The sequence below is a fragment of the Gallus gallus genome, chromosome 5 (genome assembly GCF_016699485.2).
Source record: "Gallus gallus isolate bGalGal1 chromosome 5, bGalGal1.mat.broiler.GRCg7b, whole genome shotgun sequence".
NCBI classification, from domain to species: Eukaryota; Metazoa; Chordata; class Aves; order Galliformes; family Phasianidae; genus Gallus; species Gallus gallus.
In genome coordinates, this window is record NC_052536.1 from 53,878,601 (window position 1) to 53,906,030 (window position 27,430).

At 50.1% G+C, this 27,430-nt stretch overlaps 3 protein-coding genes across 6 annotated transcripts in view; 1 reads left to right on the plus strand and 2 right to left on the minus strand.

Annotated features, from left to right (window-relative positions):
- The window catches only part of MNAT1 (MNAT1, CDK activating kinase assembly factor), a 115,158-nt gene extending 108,727 nt beyond the window's left edge, over nt 1-6,431 (minus strand). For all 3 annotated transcript variants that reach the window (XM_004936442.5, XM_040701603.2, XM_046942456.1), the window contains exon 1: nt 6,292-6,431. In XM_004936442.5, the coding sequence (XP_004936499.1) occupies nt 6,292-6,380 (89 nt within the window). In that variant the 5' untranslated portion in view covers nt 6,381-6,431. The remainder of the gene's footprint in view (nt 1-6,291) is intronic.
- Nucleotides 6,432-6,882: 451 nt separating this feature from the next.
- Nucleotides 6,883-18,219, plus strand: SIX5 (SIX homeobox 5). 2 transcript variants are annotated; one of them, XM_015287909.4, is made up of 4 exons: nt 6,883-7,957; nt 9,225-9,913; nt 12,358-12,943; nt 13,185-18,219. In XM_015287909.4, the coding sequence occupies exons 1-4, from the start codon at nt 7,113-7,115 to the stop codon at nt 13,186-13,188; spliced, it is 2,124 nt and encodes a 707-aa protein (XP_015143395.4). In that variant the 5' UTR covers nt 6,883-7,112; the 3' UTR covers nt 13,189-18,219. The 2 variants fall into 2 exon arrangements, with proteins under 2 accessions (XP_015143395.4, XP_003641490.4); XM_003641442.6 differs by having other exon boundaries at nt 12,358-18,219.
- LOC121111016 lies at nt 18,114-25,657 on the minus strand. The gene is made up of 5 exons (XM_040701611.2): nt 25,623-25,657; nt 24,388-24,646; nt 23,960-24,165; nt 22,263-22,365; nt 18,114-21,469 (listed from the first exon to the last, which is right to left on the minus strand). Exons 1-5 carry the CDS (start codon nt 25,655-25,657, stop codon nt 21,431-21,433), a joined length of 642 nt encoding a protein of 213 aa, XP_040557545.2. The 3' UTR covers nt 18,114-21,430.
- Nucleotides 25,658-27,430: the final 1,773 nt, after the last annotated feature.

The window sequence follows — 27,430 nt, forward strand, 5'->3', positions numbered from 1 at the left end:
AGGAGTTAACATGCTCAGATTAAGCCCAGGATTCTGCAAATGCTTAGACATATACTTAACCTTTGTGCTATTCATTGGAGCAGGACTGCGATAACAGTAAAAATACTTACCTACGTGTTTCCCAGTTTGAAGCATAACAACCATCAAACCAGATTATTTGTTGATCATCCATTTGTGGCAGAGGCATCCTGTTCTCTCTTTCCTGAACATGAACATTCTCTCTCCCAAGTATGTGATATACAATTGCAAAGGACGAGCAACTTAGAACATCGTATCCAGGGCCTCAAAGGATGATCTTAGCTAAAAAAGTCTGATTTTGTCAGGTACAGCAGGAACTATTGTGAAGCTCTTAGATCAGACTGTCACAAATAATTATTGCAACACATTAAAAAATAAAACCAAAACCCAGCAGATCTCACAATAAAACTCAGGGCACTCTTAGCATCAATTCTTATGACTGTAATAACAACCAGAGCAGCCTTTCTGGGAAGAAATACCCACCATCTCCTGCATGTCATTAAATCAAAAAGGGAACTGGAGATGTGAATCCTAACTGCCCACAACACAAGCTCAGCAGCTTGTCCCACATTCTGCTACCATCAGGGAAGGTTCTTTTCTTTTTTTCAGTTTCCTAACCAGATCTGAACACTGGAATACAAAATTCAGTTTCCAAAATGCTGACCCAGCCTCACTTCAAACTTCACCTTCACTTGTCCTTGGAACAAAAAAAGAACAAGAAACCAATGCCTCGGACAAAGAGCACAGGAATGCAACTTTTCTCAGTGTTCTAAGATGGCCTTTTCAATCCTGTTCTCCCAACAATTTAGTATTACCTGAGACACATCACAACTTTCATAGCTCAGGAAGATATCTGCTTAATTTCCTAATTGTTCAATCTATGTATATCACCTATTAGCATTTTCAAGCTCAGGCAACAAGAGAGAACTCAAATGTCCTTCTTCCTCACAAACCCACAGAATTATCAGCTTGAATTATAATGTAACAGATGTATTTTTAACATCATTTCAACAGAAGTATTTAGACCGCGATCCAGAGCCAAATTTAAAAGCAAATATTCACTGTAAAAACTGGATAGCAGAAGGAAATAACCTCTTGGGTATTTCAGCCGTGATTTAACCACCTCCCATGACTAAGTTGGAGAGGCTTTGGAAGAGTAATGGGATAGATCAGTTCTAATCTCAATTAATAAAAACAGGAATAACTCCAAAAAGACAAAGAAAGACGACCCAGATTGTTATACCCTGAGAATTCAGGAGAAAAAAAACTCTTTCTGATGGGAATATATTCAGCTAAAAAAGAAATCATTTTTGCCTCTTCCTCTGAGGATGCAGATAGGCTTTGATTGCACTACTATTTCAAACAAGTGTCAGCCAACCTAACCTCCTGTGGCACATCCAAGCAAAAAGCTCCATCATGTTTTTCCCAATTCATCCATAAGAAACAGTTAGAATGAAGCACCTTACCTAGTTGTTCAGTAGAAAAATCCAATGGCCTTGACAGTCCTGAATACAACAGCTTGTGCATCTTGTATTTAAGATGCTTCATTTAGGGGAAAAAAAAAAAAAAGCTTGCCGAATAAAACTCAAATATGTATTTAAGCACTTAATTCCTGCATGCTTAAATTAAAATTACAGGTCTGACAGATCCTTACTACCTACTCCTAATTAGGCTTCTTCAGACTTAACTTGGCTTAGGTACAGTTTTATGTTGCTTTCGACAACCTCTGGGGTTTCCCCCTCCATCCTAAAAGAGTGATTTTCTTGAACCACACTGCAGAGAAGAATGCAGCAGGAGGCCAAGCGATCCTTCCACTTGGAAGGAGATTAAACACAAAGATTCCAAACTTTTTTTCCAATGACTCCAGCCCCATGTGCTGGCATGAGATCCCACTCTGCTGAATTCACTTGGGATGCTCATACTCAGCCGCAAAACTCCAAGTGCTCCTAGCATTAAAATAAACAAGCAAATAATGAAACCTCTGTTTCTTCATTTTAGCAGCCGTTAGCACTGCAATTAGAGTTCTCGGAGGACGCACTTACCCCCTAATGAATCCCTGGAACAGCCATAACAGGGTGCAGGGCAGATTAGAATCCCCACAACACAACCCACTGAATTGATGTCTCCCCTGAGCAATACAAAGCTAGGCCTAGAGATCGTAAGCGTTGTTACGCCATCTTCATTTTGGAGCCTTATTAACAAATTAATTGAGAAATAAACACGTCTCCCTCTGGGAATAGGAGTAAAAAAATCAATGTTAATAAAGAGACTAGACACCTTTCCATAAGGCTCCGGTGGACAGGAAGAAGACAGCAGAAAAGTTTTTTATCAAGCAAAATCGTTAACAACCATCTAATATTGCAGTGGTGCATGAACAAAGGCAAACACAGGACAGGGACAAAAGCAGGAGCAGAAAGCAAGATATCAGCTTTCTGCAGAGGCTGCTCCAGTGCCCGCACCCATCTCCCAGAGCTGTCGAGCACGGAAGGACACTTTGCAGAGACAGGACAATGCCGGGGAGGGGAAAAGGAGTTTCTGTGCTTTTGTTAGTCTGCAGACATCCACGCTTCCTCCCTCCAGTGGGGTTGGTCACAGGTAGCTGGAGCAGCCTCGCTGACTCCAAAGGAGCTTTACACACCAGTTTCCCCCCTCCTCCCTGTAGCAGGCAGCAGGACAACAAAGCAGAACCAGCAGCCCCAATTAACTGCTTTTTTACATAAGACTTTTGTGTCTGATTGTTTGAGACCATATGGTCCAAGTTTACAGCCAACACTAAATGTCTTTACCCTGCCCTGTTTGCGGTAACAACCTCAACATTCTTTTAATGCAGTTTTTGGTAGACGCATTTCCTTTCCTCTTTATGTAAGTAAATCACTGGGATATGCTTAACCTGTCTCCTAAAACGCAGCATAGGCCATGAAATTCAAGCAGACTGAATAATTCAGAGTCTCGAAGCCAGGTGGATTGCAACTGCACTGGCAAGCACAGACCCTGCGTCCGAACATTCAGAAAACACATCAGGAACCTGAAAAGTCAAAAACTGTATTCAAAAGCCTTTGTGCACACATGACAATACTTCAGAGTGAGCTTTTAAAAAGAAGGCAAAGCCACCCCTTCACCTTAGAAACTAATGTGTTGCAGAACTTTAATCAAGCACTGCTCCGTAATTAGACACGCTTTCCCCTGTGCAAAAGCATCCTTAAAGCCAAGTATGTGATGCCTTGAACCTCTGTGATACTTAAGAAAATAAACTTAAAAAGACATTCATTATTCTTGAACTGAGCATTTCCATACTAAGTCCCACCTTAGAACAACTTTTAACTGCTAATTTATCATCCGCCCTCCCAGTGACAGGGAAGATTTATAGTGGAAAAGGCTTATTTAACATCACCGTAATGCCAAAAACACGTGGTATTACACTTCTTGTTATTTTGGTCAAGCAGCAATAACTAAGGAAAATACTAAAAAATACCCCCCCATACATTCCCATAGTTGTAGGGTTTGGCATGGTTCCATCAGAGTGAACTACAGCGGCAACTCAACCTGAAGGATGTTTACAGCAGAGACTGAATGTCCAATCTTATCCTCTTGCACTCATCTGGCTACCCCTTATCTCCACTGCAGCGGCACGGTGCTTATCAGCATGCTGACCCCTACCACCAGTGGATGTGAGCACATTCCAGAGCCCCCCGGCCACGGGAGAACTCAGCATGGCAAACATATGATGTTATAAGAAAGCTGCTCCTCCCTTCTCTGCCCATCTGCCTGTGTCACTGTGCTTGATGCTACCTGCATACATGGGTGCTACGATGCAGAACAGATCAGTTGGCAGCATCTAGGTCACAGTAAAAGAGAGATGGGAGGCTAAATGGGTACTCGATCACATACAATCTACTCCAGAGATTTATATTAGCAAAATGAGGAAGGGGAAAAGGATGAACAACAGAACGGCCGAAGCACAGAACTTTATAGCAATGAGGACCTTCACTGCAGACATCTGCCAAGGAAAAAAAAAAAAACAATGAGGAGCAAACAGGACACACATTACCCAACAAGCTCTCAAATACTTTGAGATTAACCTTGTTTATACAAGTAGGGAAAAAAAATGCTATGGAAGGAAGTCTCTTCTAGTTTCATTCTAACCAAAGGGGAGGATCCAGCAAGGAAAGTGAAAGCAGAAACCTCCAACTCCTGAGCCAACAGAAAGCATGAAAGGGCAGAACAGCCACAAAATAAAGAAAATGAACCGACAGTAAAGGAACAAGCTATCTGAAAGCCAGAAGGTCTGAAATTCTCTGACAAATCACCTCAGCCAAGTACAGTCACAGAACTGTAGGGGCTGGAAGGGACCTCCAGAGATCATCAAGTCCAGCCCCCCTGCAAAGCAGGCCCGTCCAGCAGGCAAAAGTTCTTTAATGATTTGAGAATCAACAGATTTTGCAAGTATTGTAAAGCTTCAAATAACTGAAGATGACTTAAAGTGAACAGCATGATTATTAAACCAGTAAAAGTCAAAGCATTAGGAAAGAAACAACCTGTAGACAACACTGAAGGTAACAAAATATCCCTCCAGAACACATGCAGTGAAGGAAAGAGCAGTTAAGTAGGACTGTGTTAAGGCAGCATCTCTACCAGATAATGCTACAGCATTCAGAAGGTTTGCTGCATCGGCCTTCATGAGGTCAGATGAACTGGCTAACAAAACCCCTGTCAGCATGGAATGACAAGAACACAAGCCAAAACTGGGAACCACATCAGAGCAATTGCCTCAAAACTCCTGAGCAAACATCAAACATGGACAATTATGGCAATACAGTTCTGCAGGCAAGTTATTAATCTTCACCTATGGACAGTATTCAGGCACTGCTACATTAAAAGAGTACTTCCAGACAGGGTCAGGCTGGGTGGCACTGCACAGTTCTTTCCACTTGCAGATACCTGGGCTGTCCGAGCCCAAGGCTGCAAGAGCTCAGACCACCAATTTGGCCATGGAGAAAACAATTCCAAATGGAGAAGTGCAAAGAACAAGAGCTGAGGAAAGCAGAGGTAGCCTCTGAACAGCTAGGAAGAAACAAGGAAAGCCAGGCAGGAACATCAGCCCCAAACAAGCTGGACCCAGGATAGCACAAAATATGACTGATCTTCTCGAGTAAAACTCAGCTATAAAAGAAAACACTGAGAACCAAAGGAGAGCAAACTGAAACACGCTGTCCTCTGCTGGAAGTGGCTCTGGAGGAGCTTAGAAGCAGAAGATCATGAAGACCACCAGTGCTTTGTTCTCCATTGGAAAAGAAGATAAAAAGATCATTTTAAAGCTGCACAGCCTCGCCTAAACCAGCTGTTACCTTTTGAACTCCAGCAAATGCCACACTTTCACACAGCCAGCATCACTGTTACCAAAGGGGCACTCCTGCTGCCTCTTCCTTCTACAGTAGCACCACTAGGAGAGCATCTACTGCTCTCCCACTTGCTTCCCTGGTAGCAGCAAAAGCGTGTATGCGGACATAGAGGATGTGATCAGGGAAAGGGATTAAAACTACCCCCCTTTCTTTCTTTTCACCCCTAAGCAATATAACGTAAATCCCTTCATCCTGATAAGTTACTACATCAGCACACAGGGTTTTTTAGGCTGTCTGAAACATATCTGTTATCCTAACATTTATGTAATGGGAAAGACAGAGAGATACATTAAAAAGATAAAAATAAAACAGAACGTATTGCTACTGCAGTATGGGGGTTTAAGAATTTAGAGCAGCACCTTTACAACTTGCCCAGAAACTAAGGAAGACCTCCAGATCTGTAAGTGCATGTGTTCAGACCGCACAAGGCTTACATCAGCTACAGCCAGCAGCAGGAATTACCCACGTGTTCAGCTCTGGGAGACAGGAACAACATTGGTAAGGACCTCACTGCTGCAAAAGGGATGTACTGGAGAAGCACCGCCAGCACACGCTCAGCAGAGGATTGCCCAACATTCAAAGCAGCACCAGACCTTCAGAAAAAGCATTACTCATTCAGAACGCTCACAGCAGTATATACATATGGGTGTTTTTTTTCCCCTCAGTTGCCCAAGCAGAGCACTAAATACAACCGAGAAACTTTTAAATCGGCCAGAAACGCGTTTCCCTCTCCTCCCTCCCCTCCACACCTCGAACCCTCACCTGGCCGCAGCCCGAGAGCTCCGCACTACACGAGGGCCCTCCCCGGGCCCGAGCGCTCCCAGCGCACCCCGGCAGCCCCGCAGCCCCCACGTAACCCCCGGGCTTCACTCACAGCGTGTGTCCGCAGACGTTGACCATCAGCTTCAGGGAGGGGTTGCGGTACTTGGTGGTCTTGCAGCGCGGGCAGCCCTGCTCGTCCATGACCGCCTCCTCCCCTGGCTGCTCGCCGCTCCCTTCCGCCTTCCGCCGCCCGGTGCGCCGCCAAAGCGGCCCCCCGGCACCGCCCGCCGCCCCGCGCGTTCCGCACCGCGGCCCTCAGCACGGCGCGCGGCCGGGTCGGGCCGGGTCGGGCCGGTACGAGCCGCTCCGGGCGGCACCGCGCCTCGCAGCCCGCCCGGCCGCGCTCAGAAGAGCCGCCGCGACCCGCAGCTCGGGGAGAAAAGCTTTATTTTTCCACCTCCGGCTCCGCGGGACGGGAAACTGAGGAGAACGGGCTGAGGGGGCCGCGCGGCTCCAGGTGAAGGGAGGAGGGAGTGGAGGGGGGGGGGGGGAGCGCTGAGGAGAGCGGGGCTGCTTGATTGACAGTTGCCATGGCGACGCGCGAGTCCCCGCCCTCCCTTGGCGGCGCAGCCAATGGGAGGGCGCGGCCGGGCCAGCAGGCTGCGGTGCCATATAGTATTGCGGCGGGGCCGGGAGTCACGTTGGGGGGAGCCGCGCAGAGGAGCCCGTTTACACTACTTTGCTATAGCAGCTCTCGTTAATGGTTATTGCGTGGCCGGGAGGAAACCTGATCGGCTAGAGCCGGCCGAGAGCAGGAGCAGGAGGAGGAGTGGACTTTCCGGAGAGATAGAAGAGGGGGGAGAGGAGGAGAAGGGGACACCGAGAGAGGGGAAGAAAAAAAAAAAAAAAAAAAAAAGGAAAACAAACCAAGTCATGTCTTCTGCCTCCCCCGCGGACGAGATCACGATCAAGCAGGAAAATGTGATGGAAATCCTCTCCGACGCCGGCAAGGTGCCCCCGGACGGAGCGGCCGCGCTGAGCCCCGCGCCGCCGCCCCCCCCCGCCGCCGCCCCGTTCCCCATGGAGCACGGAGCCGCCGCCGGGGAGGAGGGCAGCGCCGAGCCCGTCCTGCTCCACACGGAACTTTTGGCCCGGAACCACCACGCCGCCGCCGCCTCTCCCTCCTCCTCCTCCTCGTCGTCCTCTTCGTCGTCCTCCTCGCAGCCCCCCCTGGCTTTCTCCCCGGACCACGTCGCGTGTGTGTGCGAGGCGCTGCAGCAGGGGGGCAACCTGGACCGCCTGGCCCGGTTCCTGTGGTCTTTGCCCCCGAGCGATCTGCTACGTGGCAACGAGAGCCTGATGAAAGCCCGGGCGCTGGTGGCTTTCCACCAGGGCATCTACGCCGAGCTCTACAGCATCCTGGAGAGCCACAACTTCGACTCGTCCAACCACCCGCTGCTGCAGGAGCTGTGGTACAAAGCTCGCTACACCGAGGCGGAGCGAGCCCGGGGCAAACCCCTGGGGGCGGTGGACAAGTACCGGCTGCGGAGGAAATACCCCCTGCCCCGCACCATCTGGGACGGCGAGGAGACGGTGTACTGCTTCAAGGAGAAGTCCCGCAACGCCCTCAAGGAGCTCTACAAGCAGAACCGCTACCCCTCGCCGGCCGAGAAACGCAACCTGGCCAAGATCACCGGGCTGTCCCTCACGCAGGTCAGCAACTGGTTCAAGAACCGCCGCCAGCGGGACCGCAACCCGTCCGAGACGCAGTCCAAAAGGTGAGCGCTCGCCCCGCTCCCCGCCCCCTCTCCCGCCGCCGTCTCTCCCTCTCCCGGCCCTTTCTTCCCTTGCAAACATGGCGCTTACCTTCGGCCTCCCTCCTTCCCCCTCCCCACTCCCTCGCTCCCAGCGCACCCCCCCGGGCACAACTTTTCCGGCCGTCTCTATGCGTGCGTGAGGCGGGGGAGGTCTGCGTGTGTGTGTGCGGGGCGGGGGGGGAGCGCTGTGCGTCCGTTTGTTTGTTTGTTTCCTCGCTGTTTTGGTTTTTGTTTTTTTAACTTCACCGTCCCTCCTGACAGAGTTAATCATTGACGCGCGGGGTCCCGCCGCTCACTCTTGTTTTGAAACCTGACTCGGGAGCGGCCCCCGCTCGGGTTTCAACGGGGACGAAGCACCGAGGCCCGAACGGCGGCGGAGCGCGGCCCTCCCGCCCGGCCCCGGCCTCCCCCGCTCCGCCCGGCGCTGCGCGGCCCCGCTCCGCCTCCTCCCCCCGGGGCGTGGGGCCGCGGCGGGGGCTCGGGCAGGTGGAGGTGACCTCCCTGCTGCCGCCCCTCCCGCCCGCCTTCCTGCCTTCCTCCCTCCGCGGGAAGGAGGGGAGGGGAGTGGGGGAAAAAAAAAAGAAGAGAAAAAAGGGAGAGAAGGAAAAAAAAAAAAAAGGGAAAAAAAAAAAAAAGCAGAGGGCCCCAAGGCATTTCTCAACCAAGGGCGCGATTGTGCAGCGCGGCCCCCCTCTCCTCGGGACACATCAAAGGGCGGGGGGGAAGGGAGGGAGAGACCGAAAAATGCGACGGAGGGCGGTGGAGTCAGCGAAAAAAACGCAGCGCGGCTCTCCCGGGGCCGCCCCGCCGCCGGCTCTCCCCTCGCACAAAAGGCGGAGGTGGCACCTGGAGGCCGCTCTGCCCGGGGTGTCCCCTCAGGGCCTCTCCCGCAGCTTCCCGGCCCGCAGCTGCCGCGGAGCGCCGTACCAAATGGCTGCTGCTGTTGCTGCTTTCGCACGTGCGGGCACCCTTCCGTCCGGCGGGCGGAGGGCCGGGCCCGGCCCGGTGGGCTCTGGTTGGTTGGGGTCAGCGAGGAGTCTGTAAGGCGGTCCGTAAAGTTTTGCCCTGCTTTGGTGTGTTCTTTACTGAGAAACCTCTGCCTTGACTCGTTTTAAAGGCAAAACGTAGGCAATAGAAGTTACTCCCGCTAGCCGTTGCGTGGCAGGGAGGTTCCTTTGGTCCAGAGCTCTCTGGTAACGCAGTGTCCTCTCTCCGTCTTTCCCAAAAGCGAATCAGATGGCAACCCCAGCACGGAGGATGAGTCCAGTAAGGGGCAGGAGGATTTATCCCCACATCCGCTCTCCAGCTCGTCCGACGGAGTCACCAGCCTCAGCCTTCCCAGCCACATGGAGCCCGTCTACATGCAGCAGCTTGGAAACACTAAAATAGCCTTGAGCTCATCTGGTGTCCTGTTGAATGGGAACCTCGTGCCCGCCAGTAGCTCTCCCGTCTTTCTCAATGGTAGCTCTTTTCTTCAGGGACCCAACGGCGTCATTCTCAATGGACTCAGCGTGGGGGCTTCGCAGCCGGTAACTTTAAATTCACCCAAAACCACTTCAAGTGCTGTGAGCAACGGGGTGTCCATCACTGACATCATGTCGTCTTCTTCAGAAGATGTAAAGGACTTCAAACTCCTCCAGGCTTCGGTCCCCAACACGGCAGCAGACACGTTCAGCCCCAGCAACATACCGGTCTCCTTCTCGGGATTGATACCGAGCTCAGAAGTGAAAAGGGAAAGCACACAAACTGTTGCTTCCCAAGATGGAGGCTCTGTAGTTACTTTTACTGCTCCTGTCCAAATAAACCAGTATGGCATTGTCCAGATCCCCAATTCAGGAACAAATGGCCAGTTGCTGAACGGAAGCATCGGTTTCTCTTCTCTGCAGCTGCCTCCTGTTTCTGTGGCAGCTTCTCAAGGTAAAAGTTTTATTTGTTACAGGGAAAGCTGCGAGAAAAAAATCGGGGTTGGGCACACATTACAGAGCTGTAATACTTCTTCCTGCCGTCTACTGTCATATCCTGGCCCCGGCCACACGATGCACATCACATAGTTTGTCCCTTTTCCTTCTGTGTGGATTCTTTTCACAGGTAGGCTGTGACGTGAGAGCTGAGCTGCTTTACCAAGAGCAGAGAAGGAAGTCTGCTGCTTTACACTCTCTTCATTCCGTGCTTTTCCTCCAAAGTCTTCGCAGTAATTTGTAAATTTCACACATTTCAGTGAATCGAAATACTCCCCGTATGCCATTGAATTCTTCTTTTTTATGAGAAAGTTTATAAAAATGAGAACTGCAGCAGCTGGAAACTGTTGCGTTGTTGTTCTTGTGGTGGTTGTTTGGTTGGCTTTTGTTTTTTAACCAAGCAATTTCATAAATAAATTTTAAATGGCCATAGACACAACAAAACCGAGTTGCACTCATGCACTTCCTATCCCATAATTAAGAATGAATAAACTGCAGGGAAACAATAGGAAGATGTAATAGCTTGTAGATAGAAAATGCAGGGGGATTTGGGTTAAAACTGCCCTCTGTCCAAGGGAAATATGTCATCACAGGTTCACGTGCCAAGTGTGCAGGCTCCTCCCTGAGTTTGCCAGGGTTTGTCTCAACAATGCCATACACTGAGACTAATGGGCAGCCAAGAAGAAGCCCAGGGAATGCAGCAGTGGCTCTGCTTCATTATTTTGAAGCAGCTCAGATAGAAAGCGGAACTGAATGACTTTGTTACTTATTAACCGCTGTATCTTTGGTTATGAAAATGATTAAACTTGAATGAATTGCGGTAGTTCCAGGAGTGCTGAGTACTACACTGGAAATCAAATTGTTAGCTGATTTCAGTTATGGGAAGTTCACTGTTTTTTGCTGTTAAAGCAGCGCAGATAGGAATACCGAGGCTGTACAAATGCTTTTCAAACAGGTAGAAAATTAAAAGAGCTGAAAATATGACTTTTTCTAGTGAGTTTTCGTCACCAGAAATAGTTGGCAATTTGTTTAACCAAGATAGAAAAAAAGGTAAGATATTTGGTCTGAATACCACCTGTGATTACAAAGCTGTGTAATCCACGTGCTCCAAGGCATAAGCTGACAGCTGGCAGCAGCAAGAAAGAAATTTGTGTTCCTGAGATATGGAACAATGGGAAAGCCCAAAGTGCATAATAGGCCGCTCTCTAAACACTTACCCCATGGCTGAAAATATCAGTTCCCACTGGAGGTTGGTCCACAGTATGTCTGGTGCAGAGAAAAGTCAAGATCCACACTGGCTGCTTTGTCTTCTCTCCTTTTTTTTTCTCAACATGACAAGGATGAATAGCTCCCACTATTCCAAGTGAAGTGCATTGCAGACTGAGTAAGCTACAGTAAACGATACCTTATTGCCAGGTAGCTTCCAGTTGCCTCAACTTTATTCTTCTGGTTTATATGTATGAGTAACATCTTCCAAAAAATCATCCTGATTGATGAGTGGAAACGAATGAGGACCTAAACTCTTCCCTCAGGTGGTTCAGTGCTGTTATGAAAAAGTCACACTATCTCCAGCTGTAGCTTCTTAAAATTACCACTATTAAATACCTATTGTGAAAGATGTTGAAAGGGGCACCCTGTCACAAGAGCCAGCATATCTTATTTTAGGGATGATTGCAATGACCGCTTTCATGGTGTGTCCAGCAGAACCAAATTCAGGTCTTGTCTGGCCAGATTTTCTTGCTGTGCTTATCTAGGACATCGCCCAAGCAGTCAGAGAGGGTGGTTGGGGTGGCTTTACACCATACAGTGGGTGTAGGAGGGTTAGGCTTCTAGCAATATGTGATGAAGCACGGTGAAAGGCAATACGTCTGTATGCTTGGCTGACTGCATAGTTATCCTGGTCGAAGTTATTGTTGTTTGGGCTTTCCTCCTGCAGGTTCACTCGAGTAGGTTCTGCCCAGCAATGGCGTATTTTATGTGACGTGTCTATGCTTTCCCACACACAAGTTGTGATCTGTCTCTGAACTATCTTTAATAGCTCCTCATGCTTCTATTCTTAGATAGAAATTGAGTGGTGGCAACTAGTGAGGGCCAAAGCACGTTCGTTTTAGTCACGTGCCTAGGGACTGTTTGCCCCTTAGTGAGAGTGAGTCTGAAAGATACCTAATTTACCACAACTTTTATTTTCCCTTTCTAGATGCAGTTTCTATTAACAGAAGCTTTTATTTCTTCCTCCCAAATTGTCTCTCACTTGTTGTAAACAGTGCTCTTCTATGTCACGTGAAGCGTGCTGTGTGTATGTACTCCAAACGCGGGACTACCAAAGCGTCTCAGCAAAACGACTGCAGAGCTTTCTGACAGCTGTAATCTGTATTTTCCTCTCTTTTGTTTCCCTTTCCCTAGATAACGTGTCAGTAAATTCTAGCACATCAGATGGAGGAACTTTCACAAGCGACTCTTCGACGGTGCAACAAGGAAAGGTTTTCTTCAGCCCCCTCGCCCCGAGCGCCGTCGTTTATACAGTTCCCAATTCAGGTCAGGCGGTGGGATCTGTCAAGCAGGAAGGACTGGAAAGAAGCCTTGTGTTTTCTCAGTTGATGCCAGTTGGTCAGAACACGCAACTCAATGTAAACATGTCTTCTGAAAATATATCCAGCGGAGGACTCCAGTCCCTGGCCTCCTCGCTAGTGAATGTAACGCCCTCACATAATTTCTCCCTCACGCCACCGACTCTTTTAAATGCTGCAGAACTGAGCTCTGGTATCTCCGAGAGCCAGTCCATGTCATCGCCCGTAACCAGTACCTCTACCGTGATATCTATCAGCAACACTAACTATGCAACTCTTCAGAACTGCTCCCTCATTACCAGTCAAGATCTGTTGTCCATCTCTACAGCACAGCCCGCGCTTGGAGAAATCGTTTTTACGACCGGAGACCGTGTGAGCCACCCATCTGCACAGCTACACCAGGATTTTGTCCGAGAGCACAGGTTGGTTCTGCAAGCTGTACCAGACATCAAAGAGAATTTCTTGCCTAATTCGGAAAGCAAATCAACCGGCAGTTTAATGATGCTGGATTCGAAATCCAAGTATGTTATGAGTAACATGGTTGACACGGTTTGTGAAGAGCTGGACACGGACAAAAAGGAACTTGCCAAACTGCAGACAGTTCAGATGGATGAAGATATGCAAGACTTATAATTTTTTTTTTCTTGCTTTCTGTTTCGGTAGATAAGACTCCCGTCGAGGCCCTAAGAAGCACCAAGTGGAGTGGGTTTTTTGTTGTTGCTTTTTTAAAGAAAACAGAAGAACACTTAAATGGTCTGAATCGATGTACAGAGGAATCTCTGGCAACGGGTCTCGGGTTGCCACACTTGGTTTGCATGCAGTATTCTCTTTTAAGCAGATTAAAGGAGAAAGGAAACGCCAGGGGAAGTACCGAGCAAATGGGTACAGGTTTGGCTACTGCTACTGCGCTGATAATGTAACTAGATTCTCTGTAGTGCAACGTACTATCAACAGTAAGTATACACTCCTAACAGTAGATAGAAAGCAAAAATCTCGCTCTGGAAAGGTAGAAACCATGCAGTTGTTTTCGCTGTTTACTTCTAGTCCGTGGGCATTGAAAAGTTTTTTAAGAACTCTATAGACGATACCTCACAGGCTACTTTTGTGTTGTTGGAGGTTAAGAAACAAAACGAAACCCTAATGTTGTTACTGGTGTGTTTGCTGTTTGTTTTTTTTTCCAGCAGACTTGCCTTCATACCAAAAATCTCGCATCAAACATTGACAGGTTTCAAAGTGCTGCAGATAGCATTTTGTCAGTGCACCAGAAAAAGCATCATCTGAAACTCTAATTATGCAACTTGGAAGCTTTCTCTCCAGTATGAATGTAAATATTGTTTCAGTTCTTATAAAGGAGACTTTTTTTTTTTTTTTAATTAGTACGATGGATTTTATTTATGGTTTATGTTCCCTTTCACTTTAGACACAATGCATTGGAAAGGAAAACGTTTTCTGGCTGTTTAATTTATTTTTATTGTTTGAGCAGGAAGTAAACGTAGTTATTTCTGACAAGGTTTTACTTTTTTGTAGGCTTTCAAGCAATAGACTGTAAAAGTAAAATGTTAATCACACTGAAACTAGAAAATGAGCTCCCAGTCTCACAAACCCAGGAGGTCCCTGTCTCTACCCCCTCTGTCTTTGCGTTCAGGGGTTTTTTGTTTGTTTTGTTAGTAATTTGCAAATTAGTTGAACCTTTTTTCTTGGTGTATTTTTTACGGAATTCCATGTGCCTTTCTTCCTAGTGGCCTTATCTTTGTTACTAAAGCACAGTGGCAGGAGGAATAAAAACACTGACTTGCAAATCTCCGTCCTCAGGGCTGAATCCTGATGCCTTACTTTTGCAAGTAGCCCTGCTGACCCCGGAGTCCCTACTTGCACGAGTAAGAAGAGTTGAGTCTTTTGGAAGAGCTGAGTCTTTTGGTCACGCTGGGTGACACTGAGTGGTGGTGCAGGGACCTGGAGGCAGAAGGATTGTGCCGAGGGACCACGTGCAGAGCAGTGCAGAGCAGTGCAGGAGGGAAGATCTTGGCTCTGGCCTCGGTCTGATGAGTGTGGAAGGTTGGTGGGCAGGCCAGGGAAGGGAGTCCCATGTTTCCCCACAGCCGTTGGCCCAGCAGCCCTTGTGGGAGGGCTTCAGCTGCTGTTGAGCAAGCAGGCCCCCATCCAGGAGTGCACTTAAGCATGGATTTATAAATCCTTCCAGAATAAGCAGCACGGGGGCCAGTGGTGGGAACTGCAGCTGCCCAGATGGAGCAGCCCAGCTCCCTGCCTGCCTGGGGATGGGTGTCCTCTCCCTTCACCCCTCTGCTCTCCTTCAGGGACAGCATAGGTAGGCAGGCTGTGGGCAGGTGGAAAAGACCTTACCTTTCCTCCAGAGAAACTTTTGTAGCGTGGAAAAGCACATCCTTAAGCTTTAAAATAATAATAATAATGCAGATGTATAAAAATGACATGCTGTTTATCTTTGTGTTTCTGTTTTGTTTTTATTTCTTATTCTAATGTGAATATATACAGTAGCTAAGGCATGTATTCATCCTCGTCAGGGGCATGGGCTGAAGCCTTTGGAAGACAATGGGAAATTTTTTCCTAAACTTCTGTGGGCTCCACACCAGGCCCAACCCAAAATCACTTGGGCAAAAAGAGTGGACAGGAAAGTGAATAGAGAGAGCACATCCCAGTCTGTTTCTGTCTTGGTTATTACCTGGTTCCGTGGAAAGCCTTTAAGGAATGAAGGTTTCTCCTGTATGGCACAGACATCCTTGCTGTTGTTTTGCACTATATTGAATGCAGCATGTTTTGCAAGGCAGTGTGTGAAACCTCAGAGCTGAGCTCTGCTGGTAAATGCTGTTTACACTGCAAGCTGGAGTTCTGAATGTTGCAGGGAAAAGTGCAGGGGAAGGGAAGAGCAGGTGTGCGAGGCTTGCACTTTGCAGCTGCAGGGAGTCCCCGGTGCTTTGCAAGCAGGAGCAGCCCCTGAGCAGTTGGATGTCCCCATGTGCACCCGAACAAAAAGGGTGTTTAAGGCAAGTGCTTTAATGTGGAGATTATCGCAAGCAGAGCATGGAGCTATATGTTCCCCTGGCACAACTTCTCTTGGCATTTGGGGGATCTCCATGTGAGCAGGGAATCGATGGTGCAGAACTCTGCTCCAGTGGTGTATCTGAGTGCCTTGCTGGGCTCCAGCATGAACAGTTTGTTTTCCACCTCTCCTTCACCCTCAAAACAAAGATGATGATTATGATAGTAGTGTCTGTATCTGATCTGCATGAATTGCTCAACTTCTTGGAAAAAGAAGGATCCTGTATTGTTGTATTAATGGAGAACGTATGCACAGAGCAGGAGCTCTGTAGCTCTGGGGGAGTTGTTCGGGGCTTAGTGTTTGGTTTGTGAAGCTCAGACTGTTTCTAGAGGCAAGCTAGAGAATATTTCAGAGCCCTCCGTCAATTGTTGAACTCATCAGGTCCCATAACTGAAAAGACTGTGGTGTCATGCCAGTACATGTTACTTTTTTTCTCTCCTCCCTTGCATTTGTGGTGTTACTGAGGCTCTGAATGCCATGGCTTTGCAGCACAGTTGATGTGAAAACTGTGTATGCTGTTACAGTGGTGCGTATCTCGGGGTGCCTGGTACTTCTAATAGGAGACCTCCCGTTCTTTCGTGGGAGTGGAGGATGTATATAAAAGCAGTGGTTTGGGACAAAGTAAGATTAATCTATTCATCTTCCAGGTATCAAGTAACTTATTTCGTTATTATGTTTTACTCTTTCTTTCTCCCACTGAAAATAAGTGTCATTCCCTCCAGATGATGTAGTTAGAACCTCATATGTTTTTTGCAGGTACATATGCACAATATAAAGACTCGTTGCACGGTACAGTGTTTCTAAAATAGATATTTAAATAGTAGTTTTACTCCTACTGTAAATTAAGGGTTGGTTTTTATTATGTGGCCCTCAAGCGAGAAGGCTGACTGCTCTACGTAGACAGGACACAAAGCCCCATCGAGCATCTGGGGCCAGATCTTCAGCTGCTGTAAATAAGGCATTGCTCCACTGTTTCCCAACTGAAGATTTTACATGGTGTTCAGGGGGTACGGATGCTCATCTCCCACAGATACCGATGGCAGTGAGCATCTGAACCTCACGGACGGTCCTTACTCTCACGTTCTGTTGTTTCAATGGAAGATAAGTCTATCCAGCACAACTACTACTTCTCCCTCCCAGCTGTGGATGAGAATAAAGGATCATTTCAACTTCACCTATGTTTGTAACTTATAAGTCCACTGGAAATCTTACAGGAAACGTTGCCAAATTCTACTGCTTTTCTGGTCCCAGACTCAGCTTTGAAAAATACGCTTAAAGTTTAAGCAAATTCCTATAAAGCATGAGTGCTAAAAAAACAAACAGAAAAAACTTTATTCTTCACTACCTTTAATTAAAGCTGCCTCTATTTCACCAGACTTTCGCAGAGAACCAGAAACATACTGAATCAAATGCTCTGTCTGGACTAATGTGCAGCATTATTCCTGTGGTCGTACTTAATTGGACATTTCAGCCACATCAGTTGTGGACGCCTATCGGCCAGGTCCTTGGCTGGGATAAACGAGCACAGTTCACTGACTTTTCGTGTCATTTCACACCAGCTGAGAATGTGGTCCATTCATTTCACTGGAGCTGGATCGGGGATGGATTTGGCCCAGTTTGCAGTGACACTACGAACCGGTTCACAAGGCCGATGCTCAGACAGTTGCATTGAACGGCACCAATCTATCCATCCAAGCAAAATACCTCTTTCCGTTTATCTCTTCACCCTGCCTGTGGATTCAGGAAGATGAGTTTAGAAAGCTGTTTTCCCTAGAAGTAAGGCTGGAACCGTCTTTATTGTTGTTATCCTTATGAGATCAATGACAACAATGGATGGATTCACGGAAACGATTTGCAGTTAAATGAAGCAAGGCAGAATTTGGCCCCGCGTGCACAGGAACTTTTCCTGTATGTAGATTTCCAGCACCTGTGCACTTTTCTTAACGAGGACAGACAAACAGCCAACAGGGCACATCCCTCCAGCTCTGCATGAAACAGACATGCAGGGTCCCGGGGCATGGAGCCTATGCTGGCTGTGGTCCGGCAGCATCTCAAATCACAAAAACAGTAATAATTTTGTAACTCCAGAAGCAAAATGAATGGCATTTTACAAGCAAGGAGACCCAAAGTCTTCCTGTATCTCCTAGCAGTTACCGTCTTGAAGGATGTTTTGTATCTTAACTTTTACGTTTCGTATAATTTAAACTTAGCTTCTTACATTTCTGAACCCAAGGAGGGGGGTGAATCCTCTGACTTTCAGGATTCACACTCAGAGGATGTTTGTTCTTTTGCTGCATGTACTGCTTGTCCAGAACTAACCAGTTATTTCTGCGATATGGGTTTATTGTGCCTTACAACAAATGAGACGTTGAAGCGGAATGTACGCATTAGAGGAGGGATTAATCAGAAGTCTTTACTGCACTGTTAGATGATGCTGACCCAGAGAGTATCATCAAACATATCTGTGCTTAATTACCCAACCAAAGAGATCTAAAGTATGTATGTTTGTTGTACTGTAACAGGGGTTTGTGCCTGGACAATTAAGTGTTTTATTTGTATTCTGAGATGATGTGAACTTATTTTTCTAAACACTATACTGAATAAACTTTATATTTATACACATCTCGTGTAAATGTTTCTCTTTAGCTACAGTATCTTTGAATTGTGTGTTAAAGGAGCAATCCGAGGTGGGATCGGTGCTTTTAATGGCTGGCTGTGAGGGTGGTGGCAGCAGTGAACGCCTGTGCTCACCGTAGAGATGATCTGAAGCCTCCCTAAATGGCACGAGCTCTCCTTGTGACTCAAATGGTTTTTTTCCCAGACCATAACTTCGCTTCAAAAATACTAAATTAAAAACCATAAATCTTCTATTTCATATAAAACCCACATATTAAATCTGTCTCAAACCGAATTCGAGCCCTAATTAAAATACTATCGTAATACATTTCTACCTACTGCATGGGACCAGACAGTATTTACTCCCGGCTTCCTTGGCATTAGGGCTTTTTGGTTTTGGATAGGTAAACCCCTACTTGCTGAATCTGTGGGGATTCTATCCCAGCAGCAGCACAAGTCCTGCTCACCCCACACAGCACTGCTCACGGTGTTCCTGGAGGCCACCCAGCACAGTGCATCCCTCCCTCTCTGCCCCGTGGCTCAGCCCGCTCCTCTGCAGCTGCCACAGCAAATCCAGCTCCCTGAAGGTAGAAGGAGACAATTGTGGTGTTGCCCAACCACTTTTCCTTCCCAGCAGCAGCGTGTGTGACTCAGTCCTGTTGTTCGTATCACTTACCTTTGGCATGGCAAAGGTTTTGCCTGAGCAGTAGGACTGGAATAATATTTTCCTGCCTGTGGGGGACGGCTGCAGTTTCCAAGTAGTTAATTGATCTCCAACAGCAGCTCCTTTCCAGCTTTGCTTGGGGCAAGGCTGAGGGTCTGAAGCCGTCCTTCGGTCTGGCTGACCCAACGCAAGTGGGCTGGGAGAGGCTTCTTATCCGAGGCTTTCCACTGGGCTCCTGTTGCTGCCCCGTTAGGTGCAGGGGGGAGCAGCTGCTGGGTCAGCTCCACTTTGGGGGGGGGGGGGATCCCTGGCCGGCACAGGAGGCACTTGAGGCTGCGCAGCCCCCAGCTCAGCCCAGCAGAGCGCAGGAGGGCAAAGTGAGAAGCGGAAAGTCTCTGCCTATGCAAATGTCAAAATTCTCCCTGAGCAGCCACCCATGCGGTATGCAGGATGAATCATGTCCTAACGGAGCACATTCCTACTACTTTGGAGGGCTTTGCAGATGTGTTCCAGGTCACCCTAGGCGAGAAAACCACACACAGCCACGGTTACTTGTTCCCTGGCAGCTTGTATGCAGATGGGGAAAGGGGGACAGCACCCTTGGAAGGGTGGGCAGCCCCGAGCTGGGTCCCTTTGTGTGGGGATACAGGATGCTGGAGAGAGGACCGGGGCTGCCAGAGCAGCAGGCACTCAGCTGGGAGGAAGCCGGTGGGCTCCTGATCTAGCTGGGAAGGGAGGCGGTGCTGGAAGACTGCTTTTCATCCCCCGTTTCTGGCTGGATTTCCCCTAGTGATGGCTCAGAGGGGAGCTTTTCTGCTCTAAGAGGCAGAGTGTGGGTCAGTAAAGCAAGGTCTTAATGGACGTGTTCGTGGCTTGGATACTGGGGGTCTCCTTCCAAGGGCTGCATGCGTCCCCCCGCCGTGGTGATGGCTGGCTGCAGAAGTCTTTGGGCTGGAGCCTCAGTGATGGATACAGATCACATTTTTAATATAGAAATACATTTTAGAAAGAAAATGATTCCCAGAAATAGGAATTCATCTGCCAAACAATGTGCACATAACTGACTTTACACTCAGAGGTGCCAGAAAGTTCAGGAACGGGACCAACAATAAAAACCAACACACGTGTGAGAAATCTACTACATTAAAGCCAGATTCAATAAAAATAGCACCTACTTTATATGCTGCCGAAGCTGGCACGGGCCTCAGAAAGGAAGAAAAAGATAAAATGTTGAGGAGTTGCACCCAGCCCCGAGGAACCGAGCGCTGCTGATGGTGACTCAGTGCAACGTTCTTTAACTCCTCGTCCTCGGGCAGAAAGACCCCAGTCGGGATACCTGAGCCTGGGCAATAGGCTTTGTGCCCAGGGGCTGCGAGATGCGGCCCTTCCCCTGAGCTGCACGCGGTCTGCGGCGCTGAGAGGAAGGCGCCGAGAGCAGAACTCGCCCGGTGATGCCGGTGGTGGAGCAAACCCAGGTCTCTGCCTCCCCCTGTTGCTTTGCCCACTGCCTCCCGTTTCTCCCGAGGAGCCAAACGTGATGCAATGCCCCCCTGAGAGCAGCAGGAGGACGGGCTGCCTCTGCCGCAGCCCGGCTTGCTGCCTTCGTTTCTTCCCTTGCATTTCTTCCCTGTGTTCGCAGCCGCTTTCTGACGCTGAGCAGCAGCAACGCGAGCCTCCAGCGGAGGAAACCTCGACCGTGGGATGGGAGGCTGCTCCTGTGTGCATCGCCCCTGCTGGTGTGCATGCAGTTGGCCCTGTTTCTTAACAAAACCTCTTTGTTTTGAGGCTCCCTGGAAAGATGTAGCAGAGGCAGGCCCTGCTTGCCAAAATCAAAACCCAGCAGCCCCAAAACCAATGGTATTCAACCAAACCAAGCATTCAAGGTCAGGCTGGGTGGGGCTTTGAGCAACCTGGTCTGGAGGGAGGTGTCCCTGCCTATAGCAGCGGGTTGGAACTGGATGATCTTAAAGGTCCCTTCCAACCCAGACCATTCTGTGGTTCCATGTGGGAGCATACTGCTGGCAGCAGCCCGTTTCCAGCTATCGTGACAGCAGCTGCACATAGAAGGCATGGGCACCTCGCTCCCACCAGGCAGGAAGCCAGGTGGCCCTTGTTTCTAGCAATAGGAAACACTTCTTCTCTATGAGAGTGGTGATGCAGTGGCACAGCTGCCCAGGGAGTGGTGGGATCACCATCCCTGGAGGTGTTCCAGAGCCATGGAGATGTGGCACTGAGGGCCGTGGGCAGTGGGCATGGTGGGGGTGGGCTGGGGTTGGACTTGGTGAACTCCATGATCTTTTCCAACCTTAATGATTCCATGATGATCCCATGACTCCACCTTTACATCCAGCTGTTCCCTATCCACAGTTTGGGCAACTGAGCACATCCCAGCATCTCCATCAGCAGGGATATGTCCCAGGCAGCACAGAATGGCAGTCTCACAGCCCCAGCCCTGTCTCAAAATGAAGCAGTGCTCTGATTTGCCAACTTTCTCAATTTATGAACTTTGCAGTATTTAGTAACTGGTGAGAGAGGGGAAGTAGGAAGGAGGTTTTACGGCCACAGCTTCCTACTAGTCTGAAAATTGAGTTCCTAGTTGAAAAAGACAAATAAGAAAAGAAAGAAGAAAAAAAGAAAGAAAAAAAAGGACATACTGAAGGTCTCCAGACCATAATACACATAAATATTGGTATATTGCATTTAATAAATACAAAGCAAAAGGCAAATGTGCTTCTTCGAACCTAAGGCTCACTCTGTTTTTAAGCAGTTCAAGCAAATTCTCAGTCACAGCCCCAGACAAAGCAGGCAGGATCCCTGCAGCATCCTGTGCCTGTCCTTAAATCAGTTTACCACGAGCAAATGGCTCCCAGTGGTGACAAATGGTGCTCAGTGGAGTTACTGCTGATAAGGGAGATGAGACCAACCCCAGCGGTGGTGGGAAATGAAACGTTCAGCACATGTTTTGTGCCAGGGAACGCTTCGAACCCTGCTCCATCAGCACTCCAAAGCATTCATTCTCCCAAGCAGAGACCTGAAGGTAAATGTCACTGAGCTGGGGGGCTGGAAATAGATGGTCTTTGAGGTCCCTTCCAACCCAAGCCGTTCGCAGTGCTGGCCTGGGTGCAGGAGGGCACGGTGCAATGCTCAGTCACCAGCAGAGATACACGGCCATCTCCCTCGCACTCTCACTGCACTGCCTGGCGAGTCTGCATGCTATGTGGATTAATTTTCTTCTCCATAATGAGAAATCCAATCTGAAATGCACAGATTAGTTTACTAATCTGTGTAAATCCTATTAATAGTCCTTATGCTGCTGTGCTCTCACTCGCATTCTCTCAAACCCGCCACACTGGGTTGGTTTTCCCTCATTTCCAACAGGTCCCACCTGGCTGTGCTCACATCCTCCCAAAATGGCCATGGCCACCAATGGAGTCTTCACTTTGCAGTCCTCTCTCCCAGCTCCCACGTGTCCCACGGTGCAACGTGCCCTGGATCAAAGTATTACAGCTGTAAATCACTGCGGTGCCATTGGAGCTGGAGGGATTATAGGAAGGAGTGCTCAGCTTTCACGGAGATGGGCAGAGCCAGGATCTCCTTCACACAGCACCACTGCCTTCTGGTGCCCATCCACAGTGACGGGAAGGGAAGGGAAGGGAAGGGAAGGGAAGGGAAGGGAAGGGAAGGGAAGGGAAGGGAAGGGAAGGGAAGGGAAGGGAAGGGAAGGGAAGGGAAGGGAAGGGAAGGGAAGGGAAGGGAAGGGAAGGGAAGGGAAGGGAAGGGAAGGGAAGGGAAGGGAAGGGGAAAGAGCTCTGTTGTAATATCATCAAGGTCTTTGAACTTACTTTGGGACCTCAGAGCTCCATTCAAATCAAGTTGGACTCAATGATCCTTATGCGTCCCTTCCAACTTGGGATGTTCTGTGATTCTATGATTCAGCTATGCTGCTTCTTCACGTATCATCTGTTGTGCTGAGTGACAAAGCTCTGCCCTCACTTCCTCAAGAAAGGGAACAGAGGGCTCACAGGTGTGCCGGGGAATAGCTGGCACTGCTGCCCAGAGAGCTGGAGGTGCCCCATCCCTGGAGGTGCCAAAGGCCAGGCTGGATGGGGCCCTGGATAGCCTGAGCCAGCAAGGGCCAACCAGCCCATGGCAGGGATTGGAACTGTGTGGGCTTTAAGATCCCATCCAACCCAATCACGAAATAGGAGGCATTAAGTTTCTAGTAATAACTGGAGTCACTGAAAAGCTCCCAGTCTGACCCTGGGCTGCTTGGGGGACCAGCAGGTGGGGCAAGGGGGACAAATAGAGGAGGAACAGGAATCCATTCCTTTCCTTATGAGCTGCTCCGATAGGCTCTGCTGATAAGGGACCCACATGCTGCTTTTGTGTGCTCAGGTTTTAGGCTCAAGCATTCAGCTGCCCCACTTCGGGCGAAATAAATACACATCCGGCTTCCTCAGCCACCCCTTGGAAGCAATGCCATCCCATCAAATGTGAACAATGCAGATGATGGGGGAATGAAAAGGACGCACATGTGGATGTGCCAAGTGGTGCAAAGCAGAGCTGCACATCTGGATATGCCAACGGTACAGGGCAGAGCTGCACCGTTCCTGGTGCCCTGGCAATCTGCTGCCCCAGCTTTGGGGCTGCTGCTACACCACATGCTCAGAGCCTGGGGCCTCACGGAGCTGAATGGCTTTTGTAGCTGAGAGCACTAATGTACAGAGGCAATTGGGAATTAATTATTTAATGTGATTCTCATTGGTAGAAAGCTCCTGCCCCTCGTGTGGCTCAGCTCCCATTAAATGTATGCTGCTTCCTTCAGACTGCAGCAATCTGAGAGCAGAAGAAAATTATGGCTAAACCCAGCTTCCCCTCACAATGAGCTCTGTTTAAATGGGCAGAGTGGTACTCAGGTAACCAGGAGCACAATTTGTTGCCATTAATACGGACGGTGATGGCTGTGGGCAAAGCCCAGCATCCCAACCTGGGAGAACTGCCCCATCGATATCCTTAAACATATCCCCAAACAGAAATGCAACACTTTTGCCTTTTTCCTCTCAGGGAATGAGAAGAACACACCTGTACAGATGTGCCTTTCCGAGATCCAGGAGCACGAACCCTGAAGTACCCCGGCGGGGCTCAGGAGCGAGGAGTGCAGTCTCCATGGAGGCGAGGCGCTGCCGAAGGTCGATGAAATCATACACCCGGCGCAGGGCGGTGAGCTTATCCACCGCTCTGATCTGCTGCGCGCAGAGCCGATTCCCCCGGAAAGCTGCGTTGTGCTGCTGGAAAAGATAATCACTCATGGGAGACGTGGGGAGAGAAAGGAGAAAATAAATTAAAAAAACCCAACGCGGTGCCGGCAGAGCAATTCCCTTTAAGGGCAAAGAGAGGCGAAAGCATCTCGGTGCTTCCCTGCGCAGCCGGGGGCTGAGCATCCCCCGGTGCTGCAGAGGCAGATGGAGGGCATCGGCCCGCCGCCAGCACCCGCCTCGACATGCGCTGACCTTTCCCCTCTCTAAAATTTCAAAGCCGGAGCTGGCGGCGCTGAGCAGACTGTGTGCCATCTGCGGGGTGACCCCGGCCCCGCACTGCCCGGTGGCATCGCTAATGGGAGGTGAAAGGTCCCCTCCGCCCCACGCTGCCACCGACCCACCGGGATGGGCTGCGATGCGATGAGATGCGATGGGATCTGATGGGACGCGACGGGATGGGACGTCCCCGACCGCCGCAGATCGCACCCCGAGCCACGTCGGGCACAGTCGCCTTGCCGAGAAAATATTTGCTCAGTGCCCAAATGCAAAGCGTAGGCAAACGGCTCCGTATGGAAATGCGGTACCCACGCACAGCGCGGTGCCGCGTTTTGCATCTCCCAGGCTGGGGCCGTGGATGGAGCCTTCATAGGGACAAAGGGAAGGGTGTACGAGGCCGCCTCGTAGGTGCCAGTGGGGAAATGAGGCACCGTGGGAGGGATAAGCACTGAGAATGGAAGGGGTGTCCCCCCATCTCCATCCCCAGCGGGGCTGTGGCAGTGGGCTGAGGAGTGCCACAGCGTGGGGAGGAGCGGCAGCTCCCAGCCAAACTGCATTTTTACTTTTTTTTCCCTTTTAATTATCGTTTTATCTTTTTTCCGCTTCTTTCAGCATTTTTTCCCTTCTTTTTTCTTCTTCTTCCTCTTCTTTTTTTCTTTTTTCTTCTTCTTCTTCTTCTTCTTCTTCTTTTTTTTTTTTTTACAAATTCCCCTCACTTTTTAAAGATTATTTTCAGCCCTTTTTGCGTTTCTTGCACAAAAAAAAAAAAGCACTGTAACATAGCACGGGAAACAAACAAACCCAAACCCAAACGCCGGCCCTGCAGAACAACCGCGTACCCCTTCACGGCCGACGCGGAACTCCCATTGTGCCCTCAGTCTCCCGGTGCCGGGCATCCCCGCTCCTCACCACCCCCAAAAGAAGCAGCGGCTTCCAACCCCCGCCGGAACACGCGTGGGGCGGTTCGGACCCGTGCGGCCACGTGTGCGGGGCGCGGTGACACGGATGGGGCGCGCACACGCGTGGGTTTGGGACACGCCGTGGGCAGCCCCTCGTGTGGCTCCGTCCCGCGTGGGCTGCGCGCTGCTCTCTCCGCTCCCACTGAGCTGTTTCGTTTCGTTTTTTGCCCGCGATTCACCCGCGGCGCTGCTGAGGTGCGGCGGGGACACGCGTGGGCAGCGCAGTGACCCCACCCGAGGCTGAGCCCTCACCGCCGTTCCGCGGGGAATTCTTCTTTCTGTCGCATCGCGGTGCCTGGAAACGCGACCGTTCGTTTCCAATCCCACCGAGCGTTCCCCCGCATTTACCGGGAGCGCGGAGCCGGAGGCCCACGCGTGTCGGCAACGCGGATGGCAGCGGGGAGCGCCGTGCGGGGACAGCCTGCTCCTGCAGCCCTGCTCGGGCCGGGTGAGCTCGTGAGAAGGGGGCAAAAAGCTGCAGCCGGCATCGCCTCGGGTCGTGGCAAATTGCGTTCTGCTGAGAAACGGGAAGAAAACGCGTGGGAACGGTCGGACACGCGTGGGTATTGTCGGACACGCGGCCGGGGGGAGCTGAGGGGGAGTCGCGTTGGGGAACCGCAGCCGCAAAGTGTTGGGAGGGGGAAACCTCGGTGGGGTTTTCCACGCACGCGGACACGCGTGGGAACGACGAGCTCAATCCCCGGCGTGGTCCTTTGCTTTAGGAACGCGCTCATCCCTCGGAGCTGAGGCTGATCGGGGGCAGCCCGGCCGCTCGCTCTCCCCGCAGCAGCCGAACATCTTGAAGTAATCAGCAGCTGAGAACGGAGACGTCCCCCTGGCATCTCAGGTTAAAGGAGGAGGTCCAGGAAAATGTGGTAGAGCCATTACAAGAAACCTGAGATGCATTCATCAGAGACTCCAATTGCCATCGCATTAGGATTGATTAGAGACCAGCAGTACCGTAATGACCCGGAAAGAGGGGCATAGAGGGATTATTAATGTCAGACTTTGAAACAAAAAAAAAAAAAAAAAAAAAAAAAGGAAAAAGGAAAAAGAAAAAGAAAGGAAAAAGAAAAATGAAAGGAAGGTAGAAAGGAAGGAGGAAAAAAAAAAAGAGGAGGGAAACGGGATTTTAAAGGGGGGAAAATCGCCTTGCGGGGCTGCTGCTGGGACGCGCACCTACCTGAGGAGCGCGGGCACCGCTCGGTGACTGCAGCCGTATGAAAGCGAAAGGAACGGACCCCCCCGGAGCCCCACGGCCCGGCGCTGCCCGAGGGGACCCGGCCGGAGCGGGGTTCGGTCCCCGTATGCCCGCACCGACGGCGGCGGGGACGGGAGGAGCCGCGCTGCTCCTCGGCTCCGTGCGCCAAAACAAACCGGCCCCTCCTGGTCTGGGTTTAAATGGAGCTCACGGGATAATTAACTCCATCTTTGCAGCCCCGCTTTAACTGTTTGTTTAGTGTCACCCCGTATTACCGTCACCGGCACTTTCCTCTGAACGGGAGGAGCCGGAGGGCTTCGCCTCCCCGGAGGAAATTCTTCGGAGCTTAAACAAAAATACGTATCAACGTAAAAAAGTCAGCGTCCCCCGGAGGTCCATCGGCAGCGGGGAAACGGGGTGCGGGGGGGGAAAGCCGGGGCGACGGAGGGGACCGCACGGCCGCGTGATCCCCTTTAATCCGTAGAAGCGAACGGAGAAAGGGCCCTTTGTGGCCCGGCCCGGGGCTGCGGGGGCGCCGGGGCTGCGTCCCGGCGAGAGGGGTGTACGTGGAGAGGGGGCCGTGCCGCACTCTGCCCCCCATCCCACAGCCCCCCGTTAGGAAAATAGGATAATACGGGGCGGGGGGGAGGGAGGGAGAGGCGACACAAATCCTTATTGTTCGGGGCGAGCCGGCAGCGGGCTGTCTCCCTGCGCGTTCGGCGGGGAAGGCAGCACGGATCCGGTATCACGTTGCAGATTCTCACTAAAGATAACGAAATGTGATCTATTTTTCAGAACAGCAAGTGGATGGGAAAGGAGCCCTCTCCAACACAAACCTCATTGACTAATGGGGCGGTTT